The sequence below is a fragment of the Eumetopias jubatus genome, unplaced genomic scaffold (assembly GCF_037043125.1).
Source record: "Eumetopias jubatus isolate StellerSeaLion01/CBP00866 unplaced genomic scaffold, mEumJub1_p1.0 scaffold_2, whole genome shotgun sequence".
NCBI classification, from domain to species: Eukaryota; Metazoa; Chordata; class Mammalia; order Carnivora; family Otariidae; genus Eumetopias; species Eumetopias jubatus.
In genome coordinates, this window is record NW_028274808.1 from 77589158 (window position 1) to 77615341 (window position 26184).

At 39.0% G+C, this 26184-nt stretch overlaps 1 protein-coding gene across 1 annotated transcript in view; it reads left to right on the forward strand.

The window, feature by feature from the left end:
• Positions 1-26184, forward strand: part of IQCM (IQ motif containing M) — a 367401-nt gene that overhangs the window by 6394 nt on the left and 334823 nt on the right. The window contains exons 2-3 of the mRNA XM_088021330.1: positions 2617-2699; positions 4620-4887. Of these exons, the coding sequence (XP_087877456.1) occupies positions 2617-2699; positions 4620-4887 (351 nt within the window). The remainder of the gene's footprint in view (positions 1-2616; positions 2700-4619; positions 4888-26184) is intronic.

The following is a 26184-nucleotide window of genomic DNA, read 5'->3' on the forward strand; positions in this document are numbered from 1 at the left end:
TGTGAATAGTCCACAGTTTGTTTACTGTTCTCTTGTTGATACACATCTGGGCTGTTTTGAGTTTAGAACTCTTATGAATAAAGCTTCTAGGACCATTCCTGTACAATGCTTTTGTAAAAATATGTTTCATTCTCTTTGATAAATACCTAGGAGTGGGATTGCTAGGTCCTAGGTTAGGTGCATATTTAGGTTTATAAGAAATTGCTATAATTTTTCCAAGCTGATTATCTTATCTTGCATTTCTGCCAAAGACACATGAGTGTTCCAGTAGCTCCACAGCTTCACCAATTTTGGCTGTCATAAGTCTTTTCAATTTTAGCCATTCTGGTGAGTATGCGGTGGTGTCTGCTGTGATCTGAATGTTTGGGCCCCCCCAAAATTGGAATGTTGAAATTCTAACCCCAAAAGGTGATGATATTAGGAGGTAGAGCCTTTGGAAGGTGATTAGGTCAGAGGGTGGATCCCTCAATCAACGGGTTAGTGCTCTTATAAAAGGGGCCCCAATAGAGCTCCCTAGTCCCTTCCACCTTGTGAGGATACAATGAGATATCTGGGACCTGGAAGAGGACCCTCACCTGACCATGCTGACACCCTAATCTTGCACTTCTAGCTTCCAGAATTGTGAGAAATAAATGTCTGTTGTTTGTAAGTCACCCAGCCTGTGGCATTTTGTTACAGGAGCCCAAATGGACTAAGACAGTAGCTCATGATTTTGGTTTGCATGAAGATGACTTTTTAATTAATTAATTAATTTTTAGATTTTATTTATTTACTTGAAAGAGAGAGAGAGGGAGGGGGAGAGAGAGAAAGAGCATGAGCGGGGGGCAGAGGGGCAGAGGGAGAGGGACAAGCAGACTCCCCGCTGAGCAGGGAGCCCAACTCAGGACTCGGTCCCAAGACCCAGAGATCATGACCTGAGCCGAAGGCAGACACTTAACTGACTAAACCACCCAGGCGCCCAAGATGAATTTTTTAATTGCTTAAAATATGAGAGGGTGAAAAGAAGAGAGAAAATCTTGATCCTGAGTACTAAAGGAGGTAGAGTTACAGGAATGGGGATCACACTGGCTAGATTGAAAAGCCAATTTGAATCAATAATTTGGTAATATATTTAAACTTTACTGAGTCCAGGTTAAGAAGAAGAAGCCAAGAAACACTTCTAAAAGTCAGAATCAGCTAATAATGAAGGAAATATATCAGGAGAAAAACTTAGACAAGACTAAATGAGAATGACGTAGTCCATGCTATAGAATTCTATACATAGCTTGGGATAAAAGGAGTAAGAATCTTAAGAAAATATAAATGGGATTAGAGTTATTATAATGTTATCCATTTGTAGATGTGTATTTTTTATGTCAATGCTATTCCTACCTAATAAACCTATTGAGTTTATTTTGCAGTTATAATTTTAACTAGTTGGAAGGTAAATATTTGTAAAGAAATGTACAGCCATATGAATTAGTCATCAGGTATAGAAAACACACTTAGATTTGTTAATAATTTTTGTGCCCAAGTCGTGTTATGTGTCTGTGTAGTAACATTTAAAGAACTTTAAAAGCTGAAGGGGATTTAAATTTTGTGTACTATAATTGGTTCCCCTAGACTTTTTTATTTTTATTTTTTTATTATTATATTATGTTAAGCACCATACATTACATCATTAGTTTTTGATGTAGTGTTCCTTGATTCATTGTTTGCGTATAACACCCAGTGCTCCATGCAGAACTTGCCCTCTTTAATACTCATCACCAGGCTAACGCATCCCCCCACCCCCCTCCCCTCTAGAGCCCTCAGTTTGTTTTTCAGAGTCCATAGTCTCTCATGGTTCATCTCCCCCTCCGATTTCCCCCCCCTTCATTCTTCCCCTCCTGCTATCTTCTTCTTCTTTTTTTTTTTATAACATATAATGTATTATTTGTTTCAGAGGTACAGGTTTGTGATTCCACAGTCTTACACAATTCACAGCGCTCACCATAGCACATACCCTCCCCAGTGTCTATGACCCAGGCACCCCATCCCTCCCACCCCCTACCACTCCAGCAAACCTGTTTGTTTCTTGAGATTAAGAATTCCTCATATCAGTGAGGTCATATGATACAGGTCTTTCTCTGATTGACTTATTTCGCTCAGTATAATACCCTCCAGTTCCATCCACGTCGTTGCAAATGGCAAGATTTCATTCCTTTTGATGGCTGCATAATATTCCATTGTATATATATACCACATCTTCTTTATCCATTCATCTGTCGTTGGACATCTTGGCTCTTTCCACAGTTTGGCTATTGTGGACATTGCTGCTATAAACATCTGGGTGCATGTACCCCTTCGGATCCCTACATTTGTATCTTTTCCCCTAGACTTTAATAAATTAGGATAATCTACCTTATCACTCTCACCATTGTAAGCTGATGTTTTCTAAAGTAAAATATTACATTGAAGGAGTATTACATACTTCTTTTGCATCCACTGTTAACGTCCACTTAGAACACTTATCTTTTATAATGTTCTGCAAGAATCATCACTGCCCAAATTTTAATCTCATAGTTTTGCCATTTGTGATTAAGAAAGTACATTAATTACATTAAAAAAATAAAACATTTTGTGTTTCTGTTTTAGGTCCTGTATTAGAGATCACCAAGCAAGATTTTTTTCAAGAAGCGAAAACTCTCATTGCCCAACATTATGAGAAAATAAATGAGGTTAATGCTCTGGCTTTATCTAACTTATTTTTCAGGAAACTAATAACTGTTTTTGTATACTACAATGATTGTTCCAAATGGTTGCATGAACCCTAATAGATTCTGAATAGAAGAGATAAATGAAATCTTTACTAGCTATAAAAATTGATTTTAGATTGCATTTAAAAATAAGATTTTTATAGGTATACAGATTATTTAATTACCTGTATATTTGCACATTTAATCCAATTTTTAATGTTTTGATGAATTATCACAGAAATATTTGAATTACATATCTCAGATAAATATCTGTTTTTAAACACTATTAGATAAAGCTAAACTAGGAAATATGCCATGAGCTGTGTGCCCCCAGCATGACATGCTTCCTTGTATCTTCTTTCATATCATCTTGCATTAGAGCCGTTTACCAGTCTGATTGTTCCTTGAGGGCAGTGACTCTTTTTGACTGTTGCATCTCCAGCAACAAGCTTTGTGGCTGGTTCAATAAATATTTGCTGAATGGCATAGATTTGGAAGGTGAGAAGGAGTGTAAGGGAATGGGTCAGCAAAGAGATAGGAGAGTCACTACAGGATGAAATTTTAGAGGAAAGCATCTCCAGAGGAGATGGGAAATTTGGGAGAGCAGCTGCTATTGTGACAAATGGGTCTTTGGGAAGATAGGTGACGAAAGGGGATCTTAAGATGACTTACTGTGTGCCACACTATACCATCCCCTTTTGAATACTTTAAAACATTTTTTTTTAAAGATTTTATGTATTTGAGAAAGAGAGCGCATGAGCACAAGAGGGGGTAGGGTCAGAGGGAGAAGCAGACTCCCTGTTTAGTGCCCCAATACTTTTTTTTAAAAAACTGAATTTTAGATACGATTTTAAATATTTTTCAATGCTTATGGTGTAGGGGAGGGGGATTATAATTGTTACATGTTTCATTTGAATGGTCCTCTAGGCTGCGACTGGTCATAGGTGGTTTTAATTTTCTAATCAACACTGTTAACACTGCTTAAGTTTTTCCTCTAGCCAATTAAAAATAATTTTAAATTATATTGATCTCACTAGTAGGCACATGGGATGAAAACTTCACAGTCTAAAGAGTTGGATAGATGTACTTCAGATAGATGTACGTGACTTTTTAAAGAATTTTATCCAATCATAAGAGTATACTCTTCCATCTTTGGTTGCTTGGCAGAACATAGTACTAGCATATTAAAACCTCCTTATTGATGTCTTGAGTTGGCAACTTTTTTTTGGAGGGGAGTGACGAGGGCAGGGAACTATAGCTCTATCTATGGACCAAGAGAATGTCTAGAATAGAACAATTATAATTGTTTGGATAATTACCTGTCAGAGACCTGGGGCTGTATTATTTTTCTATTACTCAAGGTAGTCAAAATTAAGAAGGAATTAAGTGATTGAAAGGATCTGAAATACATATCTGATTATTAATATACTTTTCTTGAGAACCTATTTCCGTGTATGAGCTATAATTTCTTCCATTCAACGGAAAGAGGTTTGAGAGTGTTAGCATTTTATGGACATTTGAAAATGCTTAAAAGATACTTGAAAATTATTAAATTTTTATATGCTTACTATTTGAAAACTTCTATTTTAAAATGGACTTTAAAGTTGTATTTGAAAATATCACATATGAGGAGAAAATTACTATTGGAGAATTTACATTTTTATTTTAAGTGGAGTATAACCCTCATTCTTGTTAAGGGCTTTTGGAGAACTATAAAGGATAGCATCTGCTTTACCTGATTACTGTCATATGCTTTCTAGTAAATATCTTATATAGTAAGGTATGTTGTAAAATGCATTTAGTGGATATAATTTTATTAACTTATTAATAAAATGTATAATTTTATTATATGGTTAATATTAAAATTAAATTTTATTAAATTTATTTTTGTTTTACTCACAGAAAAAAGTTCAAGGTACTTCTATAAATGTTTTTAAAAATAAACATCAAAAACCAAAATCTGGCAAATTCATACCTTTGGAGATTAAAGAAAAGGAAACACTTGATGTGGTCCAAGAATTTCGGACAGCACACAAATGTATTTGTTTTCCCAAACACCTGTTCAAAAGTGAACATTTTAAGGAGCCCTCACAACGAACTTCTTTCAAGGAGCCATACATTTTTAGTGTAAAGGAAAAATTCAAGGACTCTATGGATCTGATTGCAAAAGGTAAGTTTTTGGTGTAGCAAAGAGGTTCAGTAAACCAACAGGCAAAACTGTTTGCTTCTGGTGTGCTTTTAATGGAATTTCCTTGTTGAAACAAAAGCCCACACTTTAACTCTTAGCAGTGGAAGGTGGGGAGCCATGATTAAAAGAGTTATGAAGCTCTGGGGCCACGAGAAATTGAGAGGAGAGAGTATGCTAATGGGCACGAGGAATTTACTGGGACAAAATTGCTTAGCCACGTCTTCCAACAGAGTGATATTTCTTCTAATATAAGACCTCAGACTGTGTAGTTCACAGTTAATAAAGCAGTGAGAAGTTTATGGCTTTGAATTCTATTGTTGCGCGGGATAGATAGGGTAGGCAAGCTGTCTGTGAATATGCTGTACTAGAGGTAAGTGCAAAGCATTATGGAGACATTGAAGAGTAACCAACCAAGTGCCAGAATGAAAGTTTCTCAGAAGAGATCTCAGTAGGGGTGCCTGGGTAGCTCAGATAGTTAAGCATCTCCAGGTCATGATCTTCAGGTCCTGGAATCGAGCCCCTCATCGGGAGCTCAGATCGTCGGGGAAGTCTGCTTTTCCCTCTCCTTCTGCCTCTCCCCCTGCTCATGCTCTCTCTCTGTATTTCTCTGTCTCAAATGAATAAATAAAATCTTAAAAAAAAAAAAAAAAGAAGAGATCTCATTAGGAAGGGGTTTTAAGGAGAAGTTTGTTAAATGTAGGGTCGGAAAAGAAGAGGCCATTTTGAGCCATGGGAGGAAAATATTAAAGCTCTGAAGGAAGCAAGAATGTGATGCGTTTTGGGAAAGGAGAGATGTGATAAGAAGTGAGGTTAGGAAGGTGAGCGAGGCTAGATTTAGAAGAGAATATAATAGGCCGAGGATTTGAACCTGTGTATAATAGAAAGCCGCTGGTGACTGGTGGCTTCAAGCCTGAGGGCAGGGAAGAAGGTGGAGAGGGGTTTACAGCAGCGTTTCTCAAAGTGTAGTCTTCTGAATACTAGTTCTGAGGGATTCATCTCAGCAAAAGGGATCTCTAGTTAGGTAAGTTTAAGAAAATGCATTTACTGGTTGAGATTCATATTGAGCATTAACATATTGAAAGCTGTATGAAATGCTGCAGAAAAGAACTCTGCTTGCTGTTTTTAACCTATCACTAACTCACCTGACCAAAGAATTCCTAAAGAAAGACATTGAAGTGTCTAGACTGGAAAACTGGGTAGATAGACATCATTAAGTTGAGATCAGAATTCAGAGGACAGATGGATTTTAGGCAGGTGGAGAAGGGGATGGGAAAGATAATGGATTCAATTTTAGATCTGCTAAGTAGACACGCATATGGAGAGAGTCATCAGGAAGTTGGAATTGAAGATCTGGCAGTTAAGAGAAAAGAGACAGGTGGAGATTGAAGATTGATGTTGGGGGTCACCGCCGTGCCATAATTGTGGGGGTCATGCATTTGTTCAACCAATATTTACTTGGTGTATGTGAGATGTATAGAGACAAAAGATATGCTGTTCGTCCTCAAGAAGTTTAAACTTGATATATGTAATTATAGTGTGACCCATACTGTAATAAAAACAAGCTTTCTGCTTTGAAATCAGTAGGAAAGATACCTAATTCAGATATAGTAATCAGGGATGTATTCTTAGGAGATTTAAAGTCTTTGGTACAGGGACGCCTGGGTGGCTCAGTCGTTAAGCGTCTGCCTTCGGCTCAGGTCATGATCTCAGGGTCCTGGGGTCTAGCCCTGCATCGGGCTCCCTGCTCAGCAGGAAGCCTGTTTCTCCCTCTCCCACTCCCCTGCTTATGTTCTTTCTCGCTTTGTCTCTCTGTCAAATAAATAAATAAAATCTTAAAAAAAAATAAAGTCTTTGGTACATTTTGAAGGATGAATAAGTTTACTCAAGAAAGAAGAAAAGTTCTATCTGGTCCAATGGTCTAACTTCTACATGATAATGGATATCCGAGAAAGTGATAGTGATATATTTGCAGGAACTAAAATTATTTTACATAACTGAAATGAGGATTGAAGAGTAATTAGAGATGAGATTAGATATTGGAGAACTTTGAATTTTAGCCTTAAAGCAATGGGAACCATCCAGATGTTTTAATGAGAAGTTGCAGTGATCACATTGGCATTTTAGAACATTTCTGGGAGCAGAGATGAGATGTGGTGACTTTTGGAGGCACAGCGTCTACCAATGAGGGGACTAATTTATATGAGAAAGGATTACTTGAATTAAGGTAGCAACCCTGGGGACAGAACAGAGGGGAGAGATTTTAGAGATATTTGAGAGGTAGAGTTATCTAGATTTGGTCAACAATGGATGGAACATAAGACACAGGGAAAGAGCTGTGGGATTCACTGGCATAGTGGTTTGTCCTAAGTGGCAGCATGGAAACAGATACGGCATATTAAAGGGTTGGAGATGTATCTTATGTAATGGTAAAACTGCCGCCAGAAACCAGTTGGAATCTAGACCATGTATCTACTGAGCTTTGTTGTTCTAGGTGATGAAGTTGGGAAATAGCATTATTGAAATATGTTGGTGGTTCTGGCTGCCTTTGGGAAGTTATAAAAAAGAGATGAACTAACAAAAGCATTGGCTGGTTTGCAAGCAGAAATGAAAGGGCATAGTCATACCAGGTATCTGGGTCCTTGGTTTTGAGCAAATGTCTAAGACTTATCAATGCAGCAAAAATCAGATTAAGGCTATGTCCTTCCTAACCCAGCCCATTATCTCAGATCACCTCCAGGCACTTACTAAGTTGAAAGACTAAGGCAAGGGGTGAAGAAGTGAAAATAAAAAGAAAATTTAAAACTATGCTTAAAAAAAAAAAAACACGTTCAATGTGGTTATTGGCTTGAAGAATTAATTAGAAGAAAATAGATTTAAAAATCTACCAAATATTTTAGAGACTTTTATTGCCAGTGAAAACCATGAACCTTGGTTTAATTGAATATTCAAAAGTAAAATAAGGAGGCTTTATTTGGAAGTGACCCACAAAAGCTTTACAGTTCTGAAGGAGGATAATAGCAAGATATGGCCAACAAACAGGGAAAAAACTTCCCAGAGTGGATCCAGGGGCCACTAAAAAAATGAATATGGGAGTTTACTCCCAGAACAGAATCACTGTATACTCAAAGAGCTTCGCCACCTCCAGGGTAAGGGGCTTCTCAGTGACTCCCCAGCAGATTCTATAACTTCTTTGGTATGGTGATTGCTATGTGTCTTCTCTTTTTTCCTTTCACTAAGGGAGTTTTTCCTGAGGTTATTCTGTACCTGCCCCACTACTGAATGTTGTGTGCTTCTGGGGAAAGGTGGAAATAATTTTTATGTTTGGTACACATTATTACCTGGCCAGAAGGAGCCACACCTGGACCTGATGGGGAAGACTGCAAACAGCCAGAGATCCTGGACTCTGAGCTGGATGTGTACTTTGGTTGAATTCTAGGTCCTCCTTTGCGGGGAGGAAGAGTGTGATTTGTCAGGAAATAAAAATGGATAGATATTTGATGTCCAAAAGGGCTGACTGTGGCAGAGACTGGCTAGTTTATCAAACTTATTACTATATCCTTTCTTCTTGGGCACTTGGCTAACGTACCTTTCTCATGTCCCTCACAGTTAGGTAGAGCTATGTGACTGGGGGTTTATATCAATGGATTATAGGTGGCAGTGATGCCCATTCAAAAAATGTCTTGTGTTGTCCTCTCAACATGGTCCCCCGCCCCCATTTTCAAGTTTAAGGACTCTTCTAATACTCTTAAAACAATTGCAATTCCACCCATGGGAGAATGGTAAAAGTGCTTTTAATAACTGTTGATTGAAAAATTTTTGTTGAGATATTCAGTAAATGTACAAACTCAGTATGTGGAATGCAAAAGTGAGAAAAATGGTGATGACTTGCTCCCTTGTGGAATTTGCAGTCTAGCTGGAGAAACAGGTATCAATTAAATAATCACTTATATGCAGTTAAAAGTAGTTGACAAATGAATGGGACCTGGACTGGGGGTCAGCAAAGGCTTTCCAGAGGCAATGACAATTGTAAGCTATGAAAGATGTAGAGAAATTACTCAGTCAAGAAGTAATTCCTGCTTGGAGTTCTAGGCCATGGGAAAACCATCTGCAATGGCCCAAAGGAGGGAAGCACAGAAGTGATTTCAAAGAAGTACAAAAAGAACTAATGTGGCTGCAGTTCTGAGAAGGAGCAGGAGAGGGGTAAACTGTAGCTCTCTGAAAAACGGAACTTGTAGTCAGTGCGGTGCTAGCGAATGTTTAATAACTGGCTATGGTGGGCAAGAGGGAGGAAGCCTGATTTATAGCTTTGCCAGTTTCCATGGTGTAAATACTCTGAAGTAGCCAATTTCAAGCTACCAATGTTACATCACTGAATATGCGAGTTGGGAAGAGATGCTCATGGACTGTTCTGAGAGTTGTGGCAAATACCTTTCATACACCACTTGAAATCCTCTCAGACTCACTTCTTATTCCAGCTTCTGATGTAGAGGCTGCTTCCTTCTCCAGGCTTCCCTGATGCCTTCCTGGCTTGGGACACCAATAGGAATGGGCTCAACACTGACACATGAGCCACCAGGAAGGGAGGATAAGAGCCAATGGATAACTGTTTCTTCCTTTCTTTCCCTGGGCAGAAGGGTCTCAGTTACACTCTATAAAGCTTCTCAGAATGTCCCAAACAGTTTCTTAGAGTGATGGTCAACTCAAAAAGGATTCTTAGATTAGCCCTTTCTTTCTTGTTTTCTTTCTTCCTTAAAATACTCTCTTAAAAATATTTTGATAGTGAGTTGTCAGTACTTGCTGAAAGACTGGGTGTGGAGTATGAGGGAAAGAAAGTCAAGGAAGGATGATTCTTAGACTTTAGACCTGATGAACTGGAAGATAGGAATTGCCATTTCCTGAGACACGGAGGAGAGGAACATGTAGTTTTCAATGGGCAGAAAACTAGAGTTGAGAGTTGGACACATTATGTTTAATATGCCAATTATACACAAATGAAGGTGTCAAATAGGTAGTGTGTAATGTAAGTATGGGCTCAAAGGAAAGAAAGGTTGAAGTCACTCAGGTACAGATCAGTATTGTCTAATATAAATATAATATGAACCACAGATGTGATTGAGAATGTTCTAGTGGCCACATTAAAAATTAAATAGAAACAGGCAAGGGGCACCTCGCCCCTTGAGCATGTGACTCTTGATCTTGGGGCTGTGAGTTCAAGTCCCACACTGGGAATAGAGATTAAACAAACAAACAAACTTAAACAGGAAAATTTATTTAATTTAATTTAAATTTTTAAAAAGATTTTATTTGAGAGAGAGAGAGAGAGAACGAGGAGAGAAGGGCAGAGGGATAGAGAGAGAGAGAAGCAGACTCCCGGCTGAGCAGGAAGGCCGATGCGGGACTCAGTCCCAGGACCCAGAGATCATGACCTGAGCTGAAGGCAGATGCTTAACTGACTGAGCCACCCAGGTGCCCTGGAAAGTTAATTTTAATAGATTTATTTAACCTAATATATCGAAAATAGCTAATCTGAAATTGTATTTTATAGTTTTTTTCATACTAATCCCTCAAATCCAGTGTATATTTTAGAACTTGGACTAGCCACATTTCAAGTGCTAAGCCCCTACAGTTGGCAAGTGGTTACTGTGTTGAACAACATAGATATCAATTTTATTTACAATCATTGACTTAGATAAGATCATCTAAGAAATAAATGTAGGTGGAAAAAAAAAATCCAAGGACTAAGTCCTGGCGGTTGCCAACATTTAGAGGGCAAGAAGAGGGGTACCCAGCAAAGGAAGTGGAAATAAACAGCTAGGGGGGAAATCAGGAGTGTGTGAAATATGTTACGCATAGTTCTTTTTTTTAAATTTTTTCAGGATTTATTTATTTATTTATTTTAGAGAGGGATAGAGAGAGCATGCATGAGAGGTGGGGAGGGGCAGAGGTAGAAGGAGAATCTTAAGCAGACTCCCAGCTAAGCATGGAACCCAAAGTGGGGCTCTATCCCGCGACCCTGAGATCATGACCTGAGCTGAAACCAAGAGTCAGATGCTTAACCGACTGAGCCACCCAGGTGCCCCATGTTACCCACATTTCAGTCAAGTAGGAGGAATCCCTTAGACAGCAAGGAAAGCTTATCCATTGTCCTAGAAGGAAGACAGGGCCATGGGCACAGACACAGGATGATTGGTAGGTGGAAGGATTACTACTATTTTTTTTTTTTTTTCCAGTGCAATTAGAAGTGAGGTCTTCACTTGAGGATGGGATGGGAAGTATTGAGTTTTGAAGAGTGAGGAAAAAGGTTAAATAATCATAGTCTGGGAAAGTGTGGAAGTGCTTGGACTATGAAATGATAATTTGCTGTAAAAAATATACCCCCCTCCTTTTTTTTTTTTTTTTTTGTTAAGAGAAAAGAGAAATAGTTGAGAAGTGTCAATAAGGATAAAGGAAGAATTTGACTTTATCATAGCCCTGGTGTATGGAAAGGGTAGAAGAGAAGAATAGTTACCCTTTCAGAGAGCTGTTGAAGAAGTTGTGCCCTTAGAAAAATAAGGGTGGTTAGAGTGAGAACATAGCTAGAATATCACTTTAGCTGATGAAAGATCTGGGGTTTCTTAGGGTACAGTGAAGAGTTTGGGGAGGTGATTTAAGGAAGGATGAAAGAGTGAGGGTCTGTAGAGATTAAGGTCAACAGCAAAGAGAGTGAGAAGACTAGTTCTGAGGGTCTTTTATAGAAGGTGGTAATTTGTTCTAATGGTAGTCTCTGTTTGGGGATTGTTTTCTTTAGTGGTTTGTATTCAGGAGGCCAAGGATGTTGGGGGTCGGGGCTGTGAGAAAGGAGTCAAGGTTTTATCAAGAGCACAAGGAGGACAGCGGTCCTCCCAAAAATCCTATTATAGGCTCTGTTGAAGTCAGAGGCATTTTACTGGGAGCCTTTGCATGTGTCCCACTCAGACAGCTGTGAAATGCTGATCTTACAGTTTATATTTGAATTAAAATTGGAATTCATTTCTCAAAGTTCTTATCTCAAGAAGTGTATATTAAGTCTGTAACTTGGATCTGTTTTTTAAACATATTCCCAATATTCACTTCAGTGTGAATGGAAGCATGATCTAAGATATCAGTGGTATTAATTCCAGAACTTGATTAAAGTTTGTGAGATTAGAAAGAAAAGTGAGTCCTGTGTCTATGATATATGTACCTTTTCTCACGCTGCACTGACAAATCGGTTGCATTATCTGCTATAAGCTAAACATATATATGAGAACAGGCCAAACATTCCTTGAATTTGATCCAAGGATATCAACTTTAAAAATACACTGTAACAATTATAATATCAAATATTTTTAGTAAATATTCTCTTTGTGCTTACATATAATACATGTCCATATTTTTCTTAATAGAGCAAAATTAGAAAAAAAATGATTTCTTCTTTGAGTATATAGACATCTACAGTACTACTTAACCAGTTTCTATTGTCAAGCTGCCAACAATTTATAGATCTTGATAATTAGAAATTACATGTAAAAATCTGTTTCTTTAATATATATTAAATATTAGATTGTAGATATCACATAATATATAATATTCATCTATTTATGTATCCACTTGGGAACAAAAAATACTTAAGTGTAATTTGAGTCATTTAAATTTAAAAACAGATTTTAATTAAACCCAGTGAGATTTCCTGGTATTCATGTCAAGCAACTATATTTAGGTTCAATACTGGATTGTTCCTTAACCAGTTTAGAAAGGAGTAGATGTGTGTGTGTGTGTGTGTGCACGTGTATATGTATTCTTTGGTTTCCAAACACAAATCTTCCTTTAAATATAAAACGAAGGCATAATGAATTTTAATAATGCTTTAAAATAACTACGTGGCTAGAAAGCACTGGAGAAATCTATGAGGAAAAATGACTTTGTGCTATGTTTATTTATTTTTTTGCTGAGTGGTAAAAACTTACCAAACAGATTTTTTTGATCAACAATGTATATAAAATCTTCTATTTTATGTTTTAGTGATTTTAAGTATTCCTACTTGAGGAATTTCTAAATGAGGGAATAAATTTGGGATAATCACAGAATTTTGCAACTACTTCTCTGCTTCTCTTAGTTTCTTTCTGGTTTAGATTGCTATGTTTCTTCCTATTTCTTGCCAGTAATTTTCTTTTGCTTACCTATGCTCTTGAAAAAGGAACTTAAACAGAATTAAGATTAGCAAATTATATATCTGAGTGACATATGTCTTGAACACAGTTCTTTCTTCCTTATACTTTTTCTTTTTTTATGCTGACCTGGTAAGTTCTAAAAGAGAAAGATGCAGGGCAGGGACTCTGAGACAGGAGACTCATTGCTTCTGTAATAACGTGGTTTACTACATTGAAGTAGTCATGAACTTCATTAACTCTTAATAAAGCAATAGTATCTTAACTTTTAAAATTATCAAATATTATAAAGGATTTAGAGGCAATTAAAAGGCATTCTTTTTACCATCTGCCTTCTATTATTTTATTACCCAGGGGATAATTTGGGGAATAACAAATCAGGATAAAGTAGTGACTTGCAGGGGTTTTATGATTAAACATATTTGTTCCACGTTTTGCTTTGGACCAGGAACATAAGCAGAGAAGAGCTGAGGCTAGTGAAATATTTTACAGTGGGCTAGGGTTTTTCCTAAGTCATTTGTACATAAGCTTTCTGTACAAGTAATGTAATACGAGCTTCTCTGGGGAACCAAAATGAGAGCAGCTGCTTCCTAGAAACGGTTTCCTATTTGCAGTGAAAACCTTATGGAACCTTTGTTGTTTTTGGCTTCTCAGCATCCTTTAACCTTACCTCTGGTTGCAGTGCTCAGATTTGACTTTGGAGAAACACTCCCTCCCACTCTGTGTAGTTTGGAAAGGGCGGTCGCCGTCGCCCACTTCCCCCAGCCCCAGCCTTGGCATGTGGTTCAGGCACAGCCAGAGAGATGAGTTTATTCTCCTGACCACAGTGATGGGCGGAGTGATTGGGCTTAAACCAGCAATGATGTGAGCTTGCAGATACCTGAGAAAACAGCACGAATTCTAAAATAGGGTCAATGTGGAAGAGTGAGCTGAATGATGCAGATAAATAAGCCTTGATGACACTGTTTAAGCCTCTGACCCAAGCTTTACTGAAGACAGACTTTACCTGGAATTTCCAATTTATGTGAATCGGTGATCTCATCCCTTTGGAGAAGGCAGTATAGTTTAGTGGCTCAGAACTTGGGAGTTCAACTCCCTGGATCCAAATCTCAACTTTCACTATTTATTCAGTTTCTTCTATTTGTTTAAGGTAATTTGTTTTTCTGTTGGTTTTCACTGGTAGTCTCAGGCAAACACCTTTATCCTGTCATTGTAGGAAAAATTCCACTTAAGGTGTGCATAACAGGGTGAATCATAGCTGCTTAAACATATCACATCCCATAATTCCTAAAACCTATAAATGTTCTCCCTTAATTTGGAAAAAGGGATCTTTGCAGATGTGATTAGGTGAAGGGTCTTGAGCTAAAGAGATTATCCTAGATTATCCCAGTGGGTCCTAAATGCCACACAAGTATCTTTGTATGAGAAAACCAGAGGGAGATTATGGACACACAGAAAAGGAGACATGACGTAACTATGGAGGCAGGATTGGAAAGATGTGTCCACAGGCCCAGGACTGCTGGCAGCTCCCAGAGGCTGAGACAGGAAAGGGATGGATTTGCCTGTAGAAACTTTGAAGGAGTACAGTTCTGCTGACACCTTGATTTTGGACTTCTGGCCTCCAAAACTGTGAGAGGATAAATTTCTGTTGTTTTAAGCCACCAAGTTTTCAGTAATTTGTTACAATGGTCATATAGAACTAATACAATGTCCTTCCAAAAATAAGTTTCAATTCTAGACATCATGTAAAAAAATAATTTTCTTTGTTATAATGAGTGCAGAAGCATGATCAATAGGGCCAATTGTTTCAACTTTCATTTCCTTATATGTTTATTCAGAAGTTTTATTAAGCTCCTCCTTAATAATCAGATAATGTGTACTGTGGTCCCTGCCCTCATGACGCTTTTAGTTTAGCACAGATTACTTTCCCTTTCTCTCTCTCTCAAAAAAATATAGATATTGCAGGGTTTTCTTGGTGGGGGGAGGGGGTGAGTCCAGGGTTATGAGTAATATTGACTTTTTCCCTTCTGAATTTAGAACCGATCGAATTGAAGAATAAGACACAGGAATTGGACAAATGGAGATTAAAATATTCCTTTTGTTACAAAGAAAGCTGATGGGAGAATATGGCTCTGGATAAATAGCCCTGTGGCTTGTTAATCCTCTCCCAGAATTAAATTCATCTCCTAGCCATAGACAGAACTTGACAGCAGCGACCCTTCCTTTCCTGCTCCCTGCACAGAGCAGCACCTGCCTTCTAACTAAACCTTGTAGTGCAGAGCAGCATGTATTTACTCCTTCCATGTGGCAGGCTGGAGACACTTTGAAGGGACAAAGCCCAGCTTGGCTCTTCTAGTCAGAGTGAGAAGGGGGTGGGGTGAGGCATGCCTCGTCCTCTCATAAACCAAAACCATGAACCTTTCTGTCTAGCCATACCCTCATCTCTCTTGTATTTCTTTATTTTTTATTTTTTAAATTTTTTATTATGTTAATCATTAGTTTTTGATGTAGTGTTCCATGATTCATTGTTTGTGCAAAACACCCAGTGCTCCATGCCGAACGTGCCCTCTTTTAATGCCCATCACCAGGCTAACCCATCCCCCCACCCCCCTCCCCTCTAGAACCCTCAGTTTGTTTTTCAGAGTCCATCATCTCTCATGGTTCATCTCCCCCTCTGACTTACTCCCCTTCATTCTTCCCCTCCTGCTATCTTCTTCTTTTTTTTTTCTTAACATATATTGCATTATTTGTTCCAGAGGCACAGATCTGTGATTCAACAGTCTTACACAATTCACAGCGCTCACCATAGCACATACCCTCCCCAATGTCTATCGCCCAGCCACCCCATCCCTCCCACCCCTCCCCCGACTCCAGCAACACTCAGTTTGTTTCCTGAGGTTAAGAATTCCTCATTCAGTGAGGTCATATGATACATGTCTTTCTCCGATTGACTTATTTCGCTCAGCATAACACCCTCCAGTTCCATCCACATCGTTGCAAATGGCAAGATCTCATTCCTTTTGATGGCTGCATAATATTCCATTGTATATATATATACCACTTCTTCTTTATCCATTCATCTGTCGTTGGACATCTTGACTCTCCATAGTTTGGATATTGTGGACATTGTTGCTCTAAACATCAGGGTGCATGTACCCCTTTGGATCCCTACATTTGTATCTTTGGGGTAAATACCCAGTAGTGCAATTGCTGGATCCTATGGTAGCTCTATTTTCAACTTTTTGAGGAACCTCCATACTGTTTTCCAGAGTGGTTGCACCAGCTTGCATTCCCACCAACAGTGTAGGAGGGTTCCCCTTTCTTTGCATCCCCACCAACATCTGTTGTTTCCTGACTTGTTAATTTTAGTCATTCTGACTGGCATGAGGTGGTATCTCATTGAGGTTTTGATTTGGATTTCCCTCATACCAAGCGATGTTGAACACTTTTTCATGTGCCTGTTGGCCATTTGGATGTCTTCTTTGGAAAAATGTCTGTTCATGTCTTCTGCTCATTTCTTGATTGGATCATTGTTCTTTGGGTGTTGAGTTTGATAAGTTCTTTGTAGATTTTGGATACTAGCCCTTTATCTGGTATGTTATTTGCAAATATCTTCTCCCATTCTGTCGATTGTCTTTTGGTTTTGTTGACTGTTTCATTTGCTGTGCAAAAGCTTTTTATCTTGATGAGGTCCCAATAGTTCATCTTTGCTCTTGCTTCCCTTGCCTTTGGCAATGTTTCTAGGAAGAAGTTGCTGTGGCCGAGGTCGAAGAGGTTGCTGCCTGTGTTCTCCTTTAGGATTTTGATGGACTCCTGTCTCACATTTAGGTCTTTCAACCATTTTGAGTCTATTTTTGTGTGTGGTATAAGGAAATGGTCCAGTTTCATTCTTCTGCATGTGGCTGTCCAGTTTTCCCAACACCATTTGATGAAGAGACTGTCTTTTTTCCATTGGACATTCTTTCCTGCTTTTTCAAAGATTAGTTGACCATAGAGTTAAGGGTCCATTTCTGGGCAATTATGTTACATTGATCTATGTGTCTGTTACTGTGCCAGTATCATACTGTCTTGATGATGACAGCTTTGTAATAGAGCTGGAAATCCGGAATTGTGATGCGCCAGCTTTGCTTTTCTTTTTCAACATTCCTCTGGCTATTCGGGGACTTTTCTGGTTCCATACAAATTTTAGGATTACTTCTTCCATTTCCTTGAAAAAAGTGGATGGTATTTTGATGGGGATTGCATTGAATGTGTAGATTGCTCTAGGTACCACTGACATCTTCACAATATTGGTTCTTCCAATCCATGTGTATGGAATATTTTTCCATTTCTTTGTGTCTTCCTCAATTTCTTTCATGAGTGTTTTATAGTTTTCTGAGTACAGATTCTTTGCCTCTTTGGTTAGATTTATTCCTAGGTATCTTATGGTTTTGGGTACAATTGTAAATGGGATCGACTCCTTAATTTCTCTTTCTTCTGTCTTGTTTGTGTATAGGAATGCCACTGATTTCTGTGCATTGATTTAATATCCTGCCACTTTACTGAATTCCTGTATGAGTTCTAGCAGTTTTGGGGTGGAGTCTTTTGGGTTTTCCACATAAAGTATCATACCATCTGCAAAGAGTGAGAGTTTGACTTCCTCCTTGCTGATTTGGATGCCTTTTATTTCTTTTTGTTGTCTGATTGCTGTGGCTAGGACTTCTAATACTATATTGAATAGCAGTGGTGATAGTGGACATCCCTGCCGTGTTCCTGACCTTAGGGGGAAAGCTCTCAGTTTTTCCCCATTGAGAATGATATTTGCTGTAGGTTTTTCTGGATGGCTTTTATGATATTGAGGTATGTACCCTCTATGCCTATACTCTGAAGAGTTTTGATCAAGAAAGGATACTGTACTTCGTCAAATGCTTTTTCTGCATCTTTTGAGAGGATCATATGATTCTTGTTCTTTCTTTTGTTAATGTATTGTATCACATTGACTGATTTGCAGATGTTGAACCAACCTTGCAGCCCAGGGATAAATCCCACTTGGTCATGGTGAATAAGCCTTTCAATGTACGGTTGGATCCTATTGGCTAATATTTTGGTGAGAATTTTTGCAGCCATGTTCATCAAGGATACTGGTCTGTAATTCTCCTTTTTGATGGGGTCTTTGTCTGGTTTGGGGATCAAGGTAATGGTGGCCTCATAAAATGAGTTTGGAAGTTTTCCCTCCATTTCTATTTCTTGGAAGAGTTTCAGAAGAATAGGTATTAATTCTTCTTTAAATGTTTAGTAGAATTCCCCTGGGAAGCCATCTGGCCCTGGGCTTTTTATTTGTTGGGAGAGTTTGATGACTGCTTCAATTTCCTTAGTGGTTATAGGTCTGTTCAGGTTTTCTATTTCTTCCTGGTTCAGTTTTGGTCGTTCATACATCTCTAGGAATGCATTCATTTCTTCCAGGTTATCTAATTTGCTGGCATAGAGTTGCTCATAATATGTTCTTAGAATTGTTTGTATTTCTTTGATGTTGGTTGTGATCTCTCCTCTTTCATTCATGATTTTGTTGATTTGGGTCATTTCTCTTTTCTTTTTGATAAGTCTGGCCAGGGGTTTATCAGTCTTGTTAATTGTTTCAAAGAACCAGCTGCTAGTGTCGTTGATCTGTTCTACTGTTCTTTTGGTTTCTAGTTCATTGATTTCTGCTCTGATCTTTATTATTTCTCTTTTCCTGCTGGGTTCAGGCTTTATTTGCTGTTCTTTCTCCAGCTCCAGTGTAGGGTTAGGCTGTGTATTTGAGACCTTTCTTGTTTCTCGAGAAAGGCTTGTATTGCTATATACTTTCCTCTTAGGACTGCCTTTGCTGCATCCCAAAGATTTTGAACAGTTGTGTATTCATTTTCATTGGTTTCCATGAATTTTTTTTAATTCTTCTTTAATTTCCTGGCTGACTCATTCATTCTTTAGTATAGGATGCTCTGTAGCCTCCACATATTTGAGTTCTTTCAGACTTTCCTCTTGTGATTGAGTTCTAGTTTCAAAGCATTGTGGTCTGACACCATGCAGGGAATGATCCCAGTCTTTTGGTACCGGTAGAGACCTGATTTGTGACCTAGGATGTGATCTATTCTGGAGATTGTTCCATGGGCACTAGAGAAGAATGTGTATTCTGTTGCTTTGGGATGGAATGTTCTGAATATGTCTGTGAAGTCCATTTGGTCCAGAGTGTCATTTAAAGTCTTTATTTCCTTCTTGATCTTTTGCTTAGATGATCTGGTCATTTCAGTGAGGGGGGTGTTAAAGTCCCTCACTATTATTGTATTGTTGACTATGTGTTTCTTTGCTTTTGTTATTAATTGCCTTACATAATTGTCTGCTCCCATGTTAAGGGCATAGATATTTACAATTGTTAGATCTTCTTGTTGGATAGACCCTTTAAGTAGGATATAGTGTCCTTCCTTATCTCTTATTACAGTCTTTGGTTTAATATCTAATTTGTCTGACATAAGGATTCTTACCACAGCTTTCTTTTGGTGTCCATTAGCATGGTAAATGGTTTTCCACCCCTTCACTTTCAAGCTGGAGGTGTCTTTGTTTCTAAAATGAGTCTCTTGCAGACAGCATATGGATGGGTCTTGGTTTTTAATCCAATCTGATAGCCTGTGTCTTTTGATTGGGGCATTTAGCCCCTTTACAATCAGGGTAACTATTGAAAGATATGAATTTAGTGCCACTGTATTGCCTGTAAGGTGACTATTACTGTATATTGTCTGTGTTCCTTTCTCGTCTTTGTTGCTTTTAGGCTCTCTCTTTGCTTAGACGACCCCTTTCAATATTTCTTGTAGAGCTGGTTTGGTGTTTGCAAATTCCTTTAGTTTTTGTTTGTCCTGGAAGATTTTTATCTCTCCTTCTGTTTTCAGTGACATCCTAGCTGGATATAGTATTCTTGGATGCATATTTTTCTCGTTTAGTGCTCTGAATATATCATGCCAGTCCTTTCTGGCCTGCCAGGTCTCTGTGGATAGGTCTGTTGCCAATCTAATGTTTCTACCATTGTAGGTTACAGATCTCTTTTCCTGAGCTGCTTTCAGGATTTTCTCTTTGTCTCTGAGACTCATAAGTTTTACTATTAGATGTCGGGATGTTGACCTATTTTTATTGATTTTGAGGGGGCTTCTCTGTGCCTTCTGTATTTTGATGCCTGTTTCCTTCCCCACATTAGGGAAGTTCTCTGCTATAATTTGCTCCAATATACCTTCTGCCCCTCTCTGTCTTTCTTCTTCTTCTGGGATCCCAATTATTCTAATGTTGTTTTGTCTTATGGTATCACTTATCTCTCGAATTCTGGCCTTGTGATCCAGTAGTTGTTTCTGTCTCTTTTTTCTCAGCTTCTTTATTTTCCATCATTTGGTCTTCTATATCACTAATTCTCTCTTCTGCCTCATTTATCCTAGCATTTAGTGCCCCCATATTTGATTATACTGCATTAATAGCCTTTTTGATTTCGACTTGGTTAGGTTTTAGTTCTTTTATTTTTCCAAAAAGGGATTCTCTACTAACTTCCATGTTTTTTCAAGCCCAGCTAGTATCTTTAGAATCATCATTCTGAACTCCAGGTGACATTGTACTAATGTCCATTGATAGGTCCCTGGAATCGGTACTACCTCTTGTTCTTTTTGTTGAGGTGATTTTTTCCATCTTGTCATTTTGTCCAGAGGAGAATAGATGAATGAGAGAATAAAATGCTAACAGGGTAACAACCTCCCCAGAAAATATACTCTAAACAAATCCGAAAAGACCTGAAACCGGGGGAAAAGAAAGGGAGAAAAAGAAAAAGAAAAAAAGAAAAAGATAACAAAAACAGAACAAAACAAAAAAAAAAATAGAATCTGATCAAATATGATCAGGCTGGTGCATGGATCAGTGCCACAAACTAGATTTTGGGTGTATTTTTTTTTTTTTAAAGATTTTATTTATTTATTTGAGAGAGAGAGAATGAGAGATAGAGAGTACAAGAGGGAAGAGGGTCAGAGGGAGAAGCAGACTCCCTGCTGAGCAGGGAGCCCGATGTGGGACTCGATCCCGGGACTCCAGGATCATGACCTGAGCCGAAGGCAGTCGCTTAACCAACTGAGCCACCCAGGCGCCCGGGTGTATTTTGGTCTGTTAGAAGAAAGTGCCTCCCAAAATTTTAAAGAAAGAAAAACTTATATGTGTACAAAAATAATGGTTGATACGATGAAGGGATGGAATATGAGTGTAAAGATGAAAATTATAAAAAATTTTATAAAAGGCATTGATAAGTTGTTTGAAAAAAGAAAGAAGAGGATAAAAAAAAAACGGGAGAGAATGTGATCAGGCAGGAGACTAGAACAAAGCCATACACTAGAGTTTTAGGCTATATTTTGATCTGTTAGAAGAAACTGTATCTCAAAATTTTAAGGAGAGAACAACTTATATATATATATATATATATATATATATATATGCAAAAAATAAGGGTAAGTACTATGAAGGGCTAAAATATGACTCTAAAACTGAAAAATAAAAATGTGTTTTCAAAAAGGGATTGATAAGATGTTGGTTGAAAAAGGGAAAAAGAAAAATTAAAAAAAAAAAGAGAGTTAAAAAAATTAACTTTGAAATACTAAAGAATCATGGTAAAAAAGCCATGGATTCTATGTGAAGTATTCCCCTAGCTCTGGAGTTCTGCTGTTCTCATTGATTGGTAAACTTGGTCTTGGCTGGCTGTTCTTGCTGATCTTCTGGGGGAGGTGCCTGTTGCCATGGTTCCCAAATGTCTTTGCTGGAGGTAGAATTGCCCACCCTTGCCAGTTGGGACTAAGTAATCTGCTCAGGTTTGCTCTTGGGAGCTTCTCTTCCCTGCAAGCTTTCCATACAGCTTTGGAGGACGAGAGTGAAAATGGCAACCTCCCAATCTCTGCCCTGGAGGAGCTGAGAACTCGGGGCCCCACTCCTCAGTGCGCCCCCAGAGAAAAGCAGTCAGTCACTCCCGTCTCCCCGGTCTCTGGCCACACTCCGTGCTCACCCGGCCTGTGACCAAGCGTGTCTATCTCTGGCTCACGACCCCGTGTGGAGTCTCGAAACCCAGCAGATCCCTGCCGTGGGCTCACGCACTGCTCCTCCCAGGGGAGGAAGGGGAGTCTCCCTGGATCTGCCGCTTGTTGGGTCCCTGCTGGAGGAGCAGTGGCCCAACTGTTTTGCTGATCACAGTTTATGGCAACCCCGAGCGGAGAGCCCGCGCCTCAGCTCCGTTTCTGCAGCCACTTCCCCGCTCCAATACCTGGGAGCTCTGGCGCACTCAGGCACCCCCAGTCTTTCTGTGACCCTGAGGGTCCTGAGACCACACTGTCCCACGAGGTTTCCACCCCCCGCTTAGCCACTGGAGCGATGTCCCTCAGCGAAGCCGACTTCTAAAAGTTCCGATTTTGTGCTCTGCTGCTCTAGCACTTGCCAGAAGCCGCGGACGGAGGACTCCTCCCCACCGTCTATCCTCCCGAATATTGCCTCGGATTCACTTCTTCGCAGGTCCTACCTTCCAGAAAGTGGTTGCTTTTCTGTTCAGAGAGTTGTTGCTATTCTTTTCTTCGATCTACTGTTGAGTTCGTATGTGTTCAGAATGGTTTGATCCCTATCCAGCTCAATTCCTGGGACCAGACGAAATCCAGGTCTCCTACTTCTCCACCATCTTGCTCCGCGCCCTCTCTCTTGTATATCTGCAGTAAAGGAAAACATAAAAATATGTGTGCTCCCCGGTGATGTAGTTTCTTATCATTAGAGGCCACCACGTTATTCACTACTGGCAGGATTTGCCTGTAGGCTGAGGTTTACATATCTTTTGGGGGGTTTGGAAAAGAAACAGCCATAAACTGTGTATTAGGGTAATTAAGTCTTTTGGAGTGGCATATAATTTTCTCCTAGCAATGTTGGGCCCTTTGGGACATTAAAAAAAAAATGTAAGCCATGGAACATTTCCTTCCTCTCAGTGATTTATTTGTTACAGCCAAGGGACCCATAATTATTTCTGTCCTACTGTGTGGAAGTTAGTCAACCCTAACTACTAACATGTGTATTTTTTGGCCCTTCTTCAGACACAGAAATGGTCACTTGCTAATTAGTAAAATCAAGTAATGTTAATTTTAAACATTTGAGTCTGAACTTCTTATTAAGATCTTCATTGTTTTTCTGAGGTAATACCTTTCTGAGATTGATATATGTTTATATAAAAGAAATAAGCAGAGGCTAACTTAATTGCCTTCTCTTTTTACTAATTTTGAACTGGAGATTTTATTATTTTTTTCAATGACTTTCACATAAGCTAAAGAATGCTATTAAGATAGTAACCCCATTTTCAGTAAGAGACAGACTTCTGTCATTTTGAGGCTACAGTATTAATTTGCTCCCCTAACTCGTCTCCCTGCCTCTGGTCTAAACCTGACTCAATCTTTAAAGAAACTTATGCCAGAGTGATTTTTATAAAATGCAAATCCTACACTCTCTTTTTTTCTAAAATCCTTCAATGTGTCCCCAGGGCCTATAGGATAACAGAGGTAAAATTATATATTTTATGCATCCCAACTATGAATTTTTTTTTTTTTTTTGGTAGGATCCACACCCAGCATGGGACTTAAACTCAAAACCCTGAGATCAAGATCTGAGATGAGATCAAGAGTCAGATGCTTAACCAACTGAGCTACCCAGGTGCCCCCCAACTGTGAATATTCTTTAAAAGTTTGATCAATCATGATAGAAGAAAGACTGAATTATCCTTCTATTCTCACTATGGAAAATATGAAATTTTTATTGTATGAAGATGTAATCAAAGAGTACAGAGCCAAAAAAAGGAGGCAAAAAGTACTACAGAGGTATCTCTGGTAGTTAGTTAACAAAAATACTGTTATTTGTCTGGATTTTGTAATGTTGTGATTACTTGTCTGTTTTTAAGAATTTGTTATTTATGGTGACAACCTTCTCTAATTCTAAATATTCACATTTACACCTCATTTTGTATTTATGTTTTTACAGACACTTTCTTTAGTATGTCCCCACAAGTTTTATGAGTTAAGTCCTTAAAATATCTGGATTCATTACCAGTGGAGAGCCAAAGTTTAGCAGGAAAATCAGAAGCTACTGCTGTAAAATAGAAATAGTGAGATGGTTACTTGGATTAGAGTAATGGCTGATGAGTTGGTTATTGGATGTTACTGGAGAGAGAGAAGAGTCAAAGATGACCAGTTAATCACCAAATGCTGTTGAAGGTTCTACTTCAAAACAAATCCGAAACCTAAATGCTTTTGTCCCAAGTTACTGAGGGTAGAGTTGCCATTTGCCAAGATGAGGAAGTCTATGGGAAGAACAGATTTGACTCTTACCAGAAATTCAATTTTAGTCATATAAAATCTGAGATGTCTGTTAGACATCTAGGTGGAGATATTGAATAGAAAGTTGGTATCTGGGTTTGGAGTTAAGGCAGAGAAATAGGCTCAGATATCACTTTGGGATACCTCAGCTTATAGACAGCATTTAATGCCCCAAGCCAAATGATATGGGCCTAGGAGTGAGTTAAGAAGTCAAAGAACTAAGCCCTGGAGTATTTAGAGGTCAGGGAAATGAGAAGAAACTAGCAAAGATGACTGAGAAAGGAGAAGGAGGTGAGGAAGGAAAAAACAAGCAAACAAACCCCAAAAAAGGAGACCGGGATGTGCTGAAAACTGAGTGAAGAGAGTGTTTGAAGAAGGGAGTGATTGATTAACAGTGTCAAATTCTGCTTATAGACCAAGTAAGATGAGGACTGAAAATTGGCATTGGATTAGCCATGTGAAGGTCAATGATGACCTCAACGCCCACTGTTTTAGTAGAGTGGTCAGTTCAAAAGTGAATGGGAAGGGGCACCTGAGTGGCTCAGTCAGTTGAATGTCTGCCTTTGGCTCAGGTCGTGATTCCGGGGGCCTGGGATGGAGCCGTGAGTCAGGCTCCCTGCTCGGGGGGCCTGCTTCTCCCTCTCCCTCTGCTGCTCCCCTGTTTGTGCTCTCTCATTCTCTCTCTGTCAAATAAATAAACAATCTTAAAAAAAAAGAGAGAGAGAATGGGAAGAGAGAAGTGAGACAAGCATAAGAACTATTTCAAGGAGTTATAAAGGAGAACACAGAAGCTGGGTGCCTGTGGGGGGAGGTGAGATCAAGAGAGAGTGGTGTTTTTGTTTGCTTGTTTGTTTTAAGATGAGAGAGATGACAACATTCCTGATCAGAACATTCAAGAGGAGAGGGAAAGATTAGAATAAAGGAAGGAGTGGGGGAATCATTGGGGCAATGCCCTTGGGAAGGTGAGAGTGGAGGAGAACTATTGGACAAGTAGAGGGGTTGGCCTTACATTGGATCGTGGATGTTTTCACCTGCAATAAGGAAAGGGCACCGAGTGTTATGGGTACCAATGCTGTCAGGAGGGGAGCTTTGATGGTGTCTTTTGACTGCTTTTGTTTTCTCCGTGAAATTGGAAGCAAGGATATCAGCTGACAGTAAGGTCAAGGGAAGTGTTGAAGGTTTGAGGTGAGAGTAGAAAATGTGAAATAGAGAGGGAAGAGTGAATGGACTAAGGAGTTGTGCTATGATTACTGGATACATTAGGCTACCTTGGGTTCTCGTTCATGAATGTGAAATGAGGCCAATCATGTTTTCTCCTTTCACATCAGTCATGCTAGATGCAAATACCATGGAAGAGGTGGAGACTTTGATTCAAGTAGGGTTTTGTGTTTCCTCAGGTGAAGGTGACAAAATGTGGGAGGGGCAATGGAGTTGAGGGTATGTGAGAGAAGAGTGCATATAGGGATGGGCTTTGGAATTTCAGCTGGCTAAGGTATGAAGGTGGCAATATGCCAGGTTAAGTTATTTTTCAGGCCAGCCAGTTTTAAAATAAAAAATCTTTTTTCATCACTTTCCTACTGCAGAGGTACTGACTAAGCAGGCTCTGTAAGGGGAACCTGGGTAGTAGCTTCACAAGACATCAGCAGTCTTCCAAGATGAGCAGACATTGTCTTTTAGAGGGGTGTTAGGTCTCCTCCAATCTATGGCTCCAAGAACATCTCCCATCAGATTGGTTTGCCTGTGTACTGATCTGT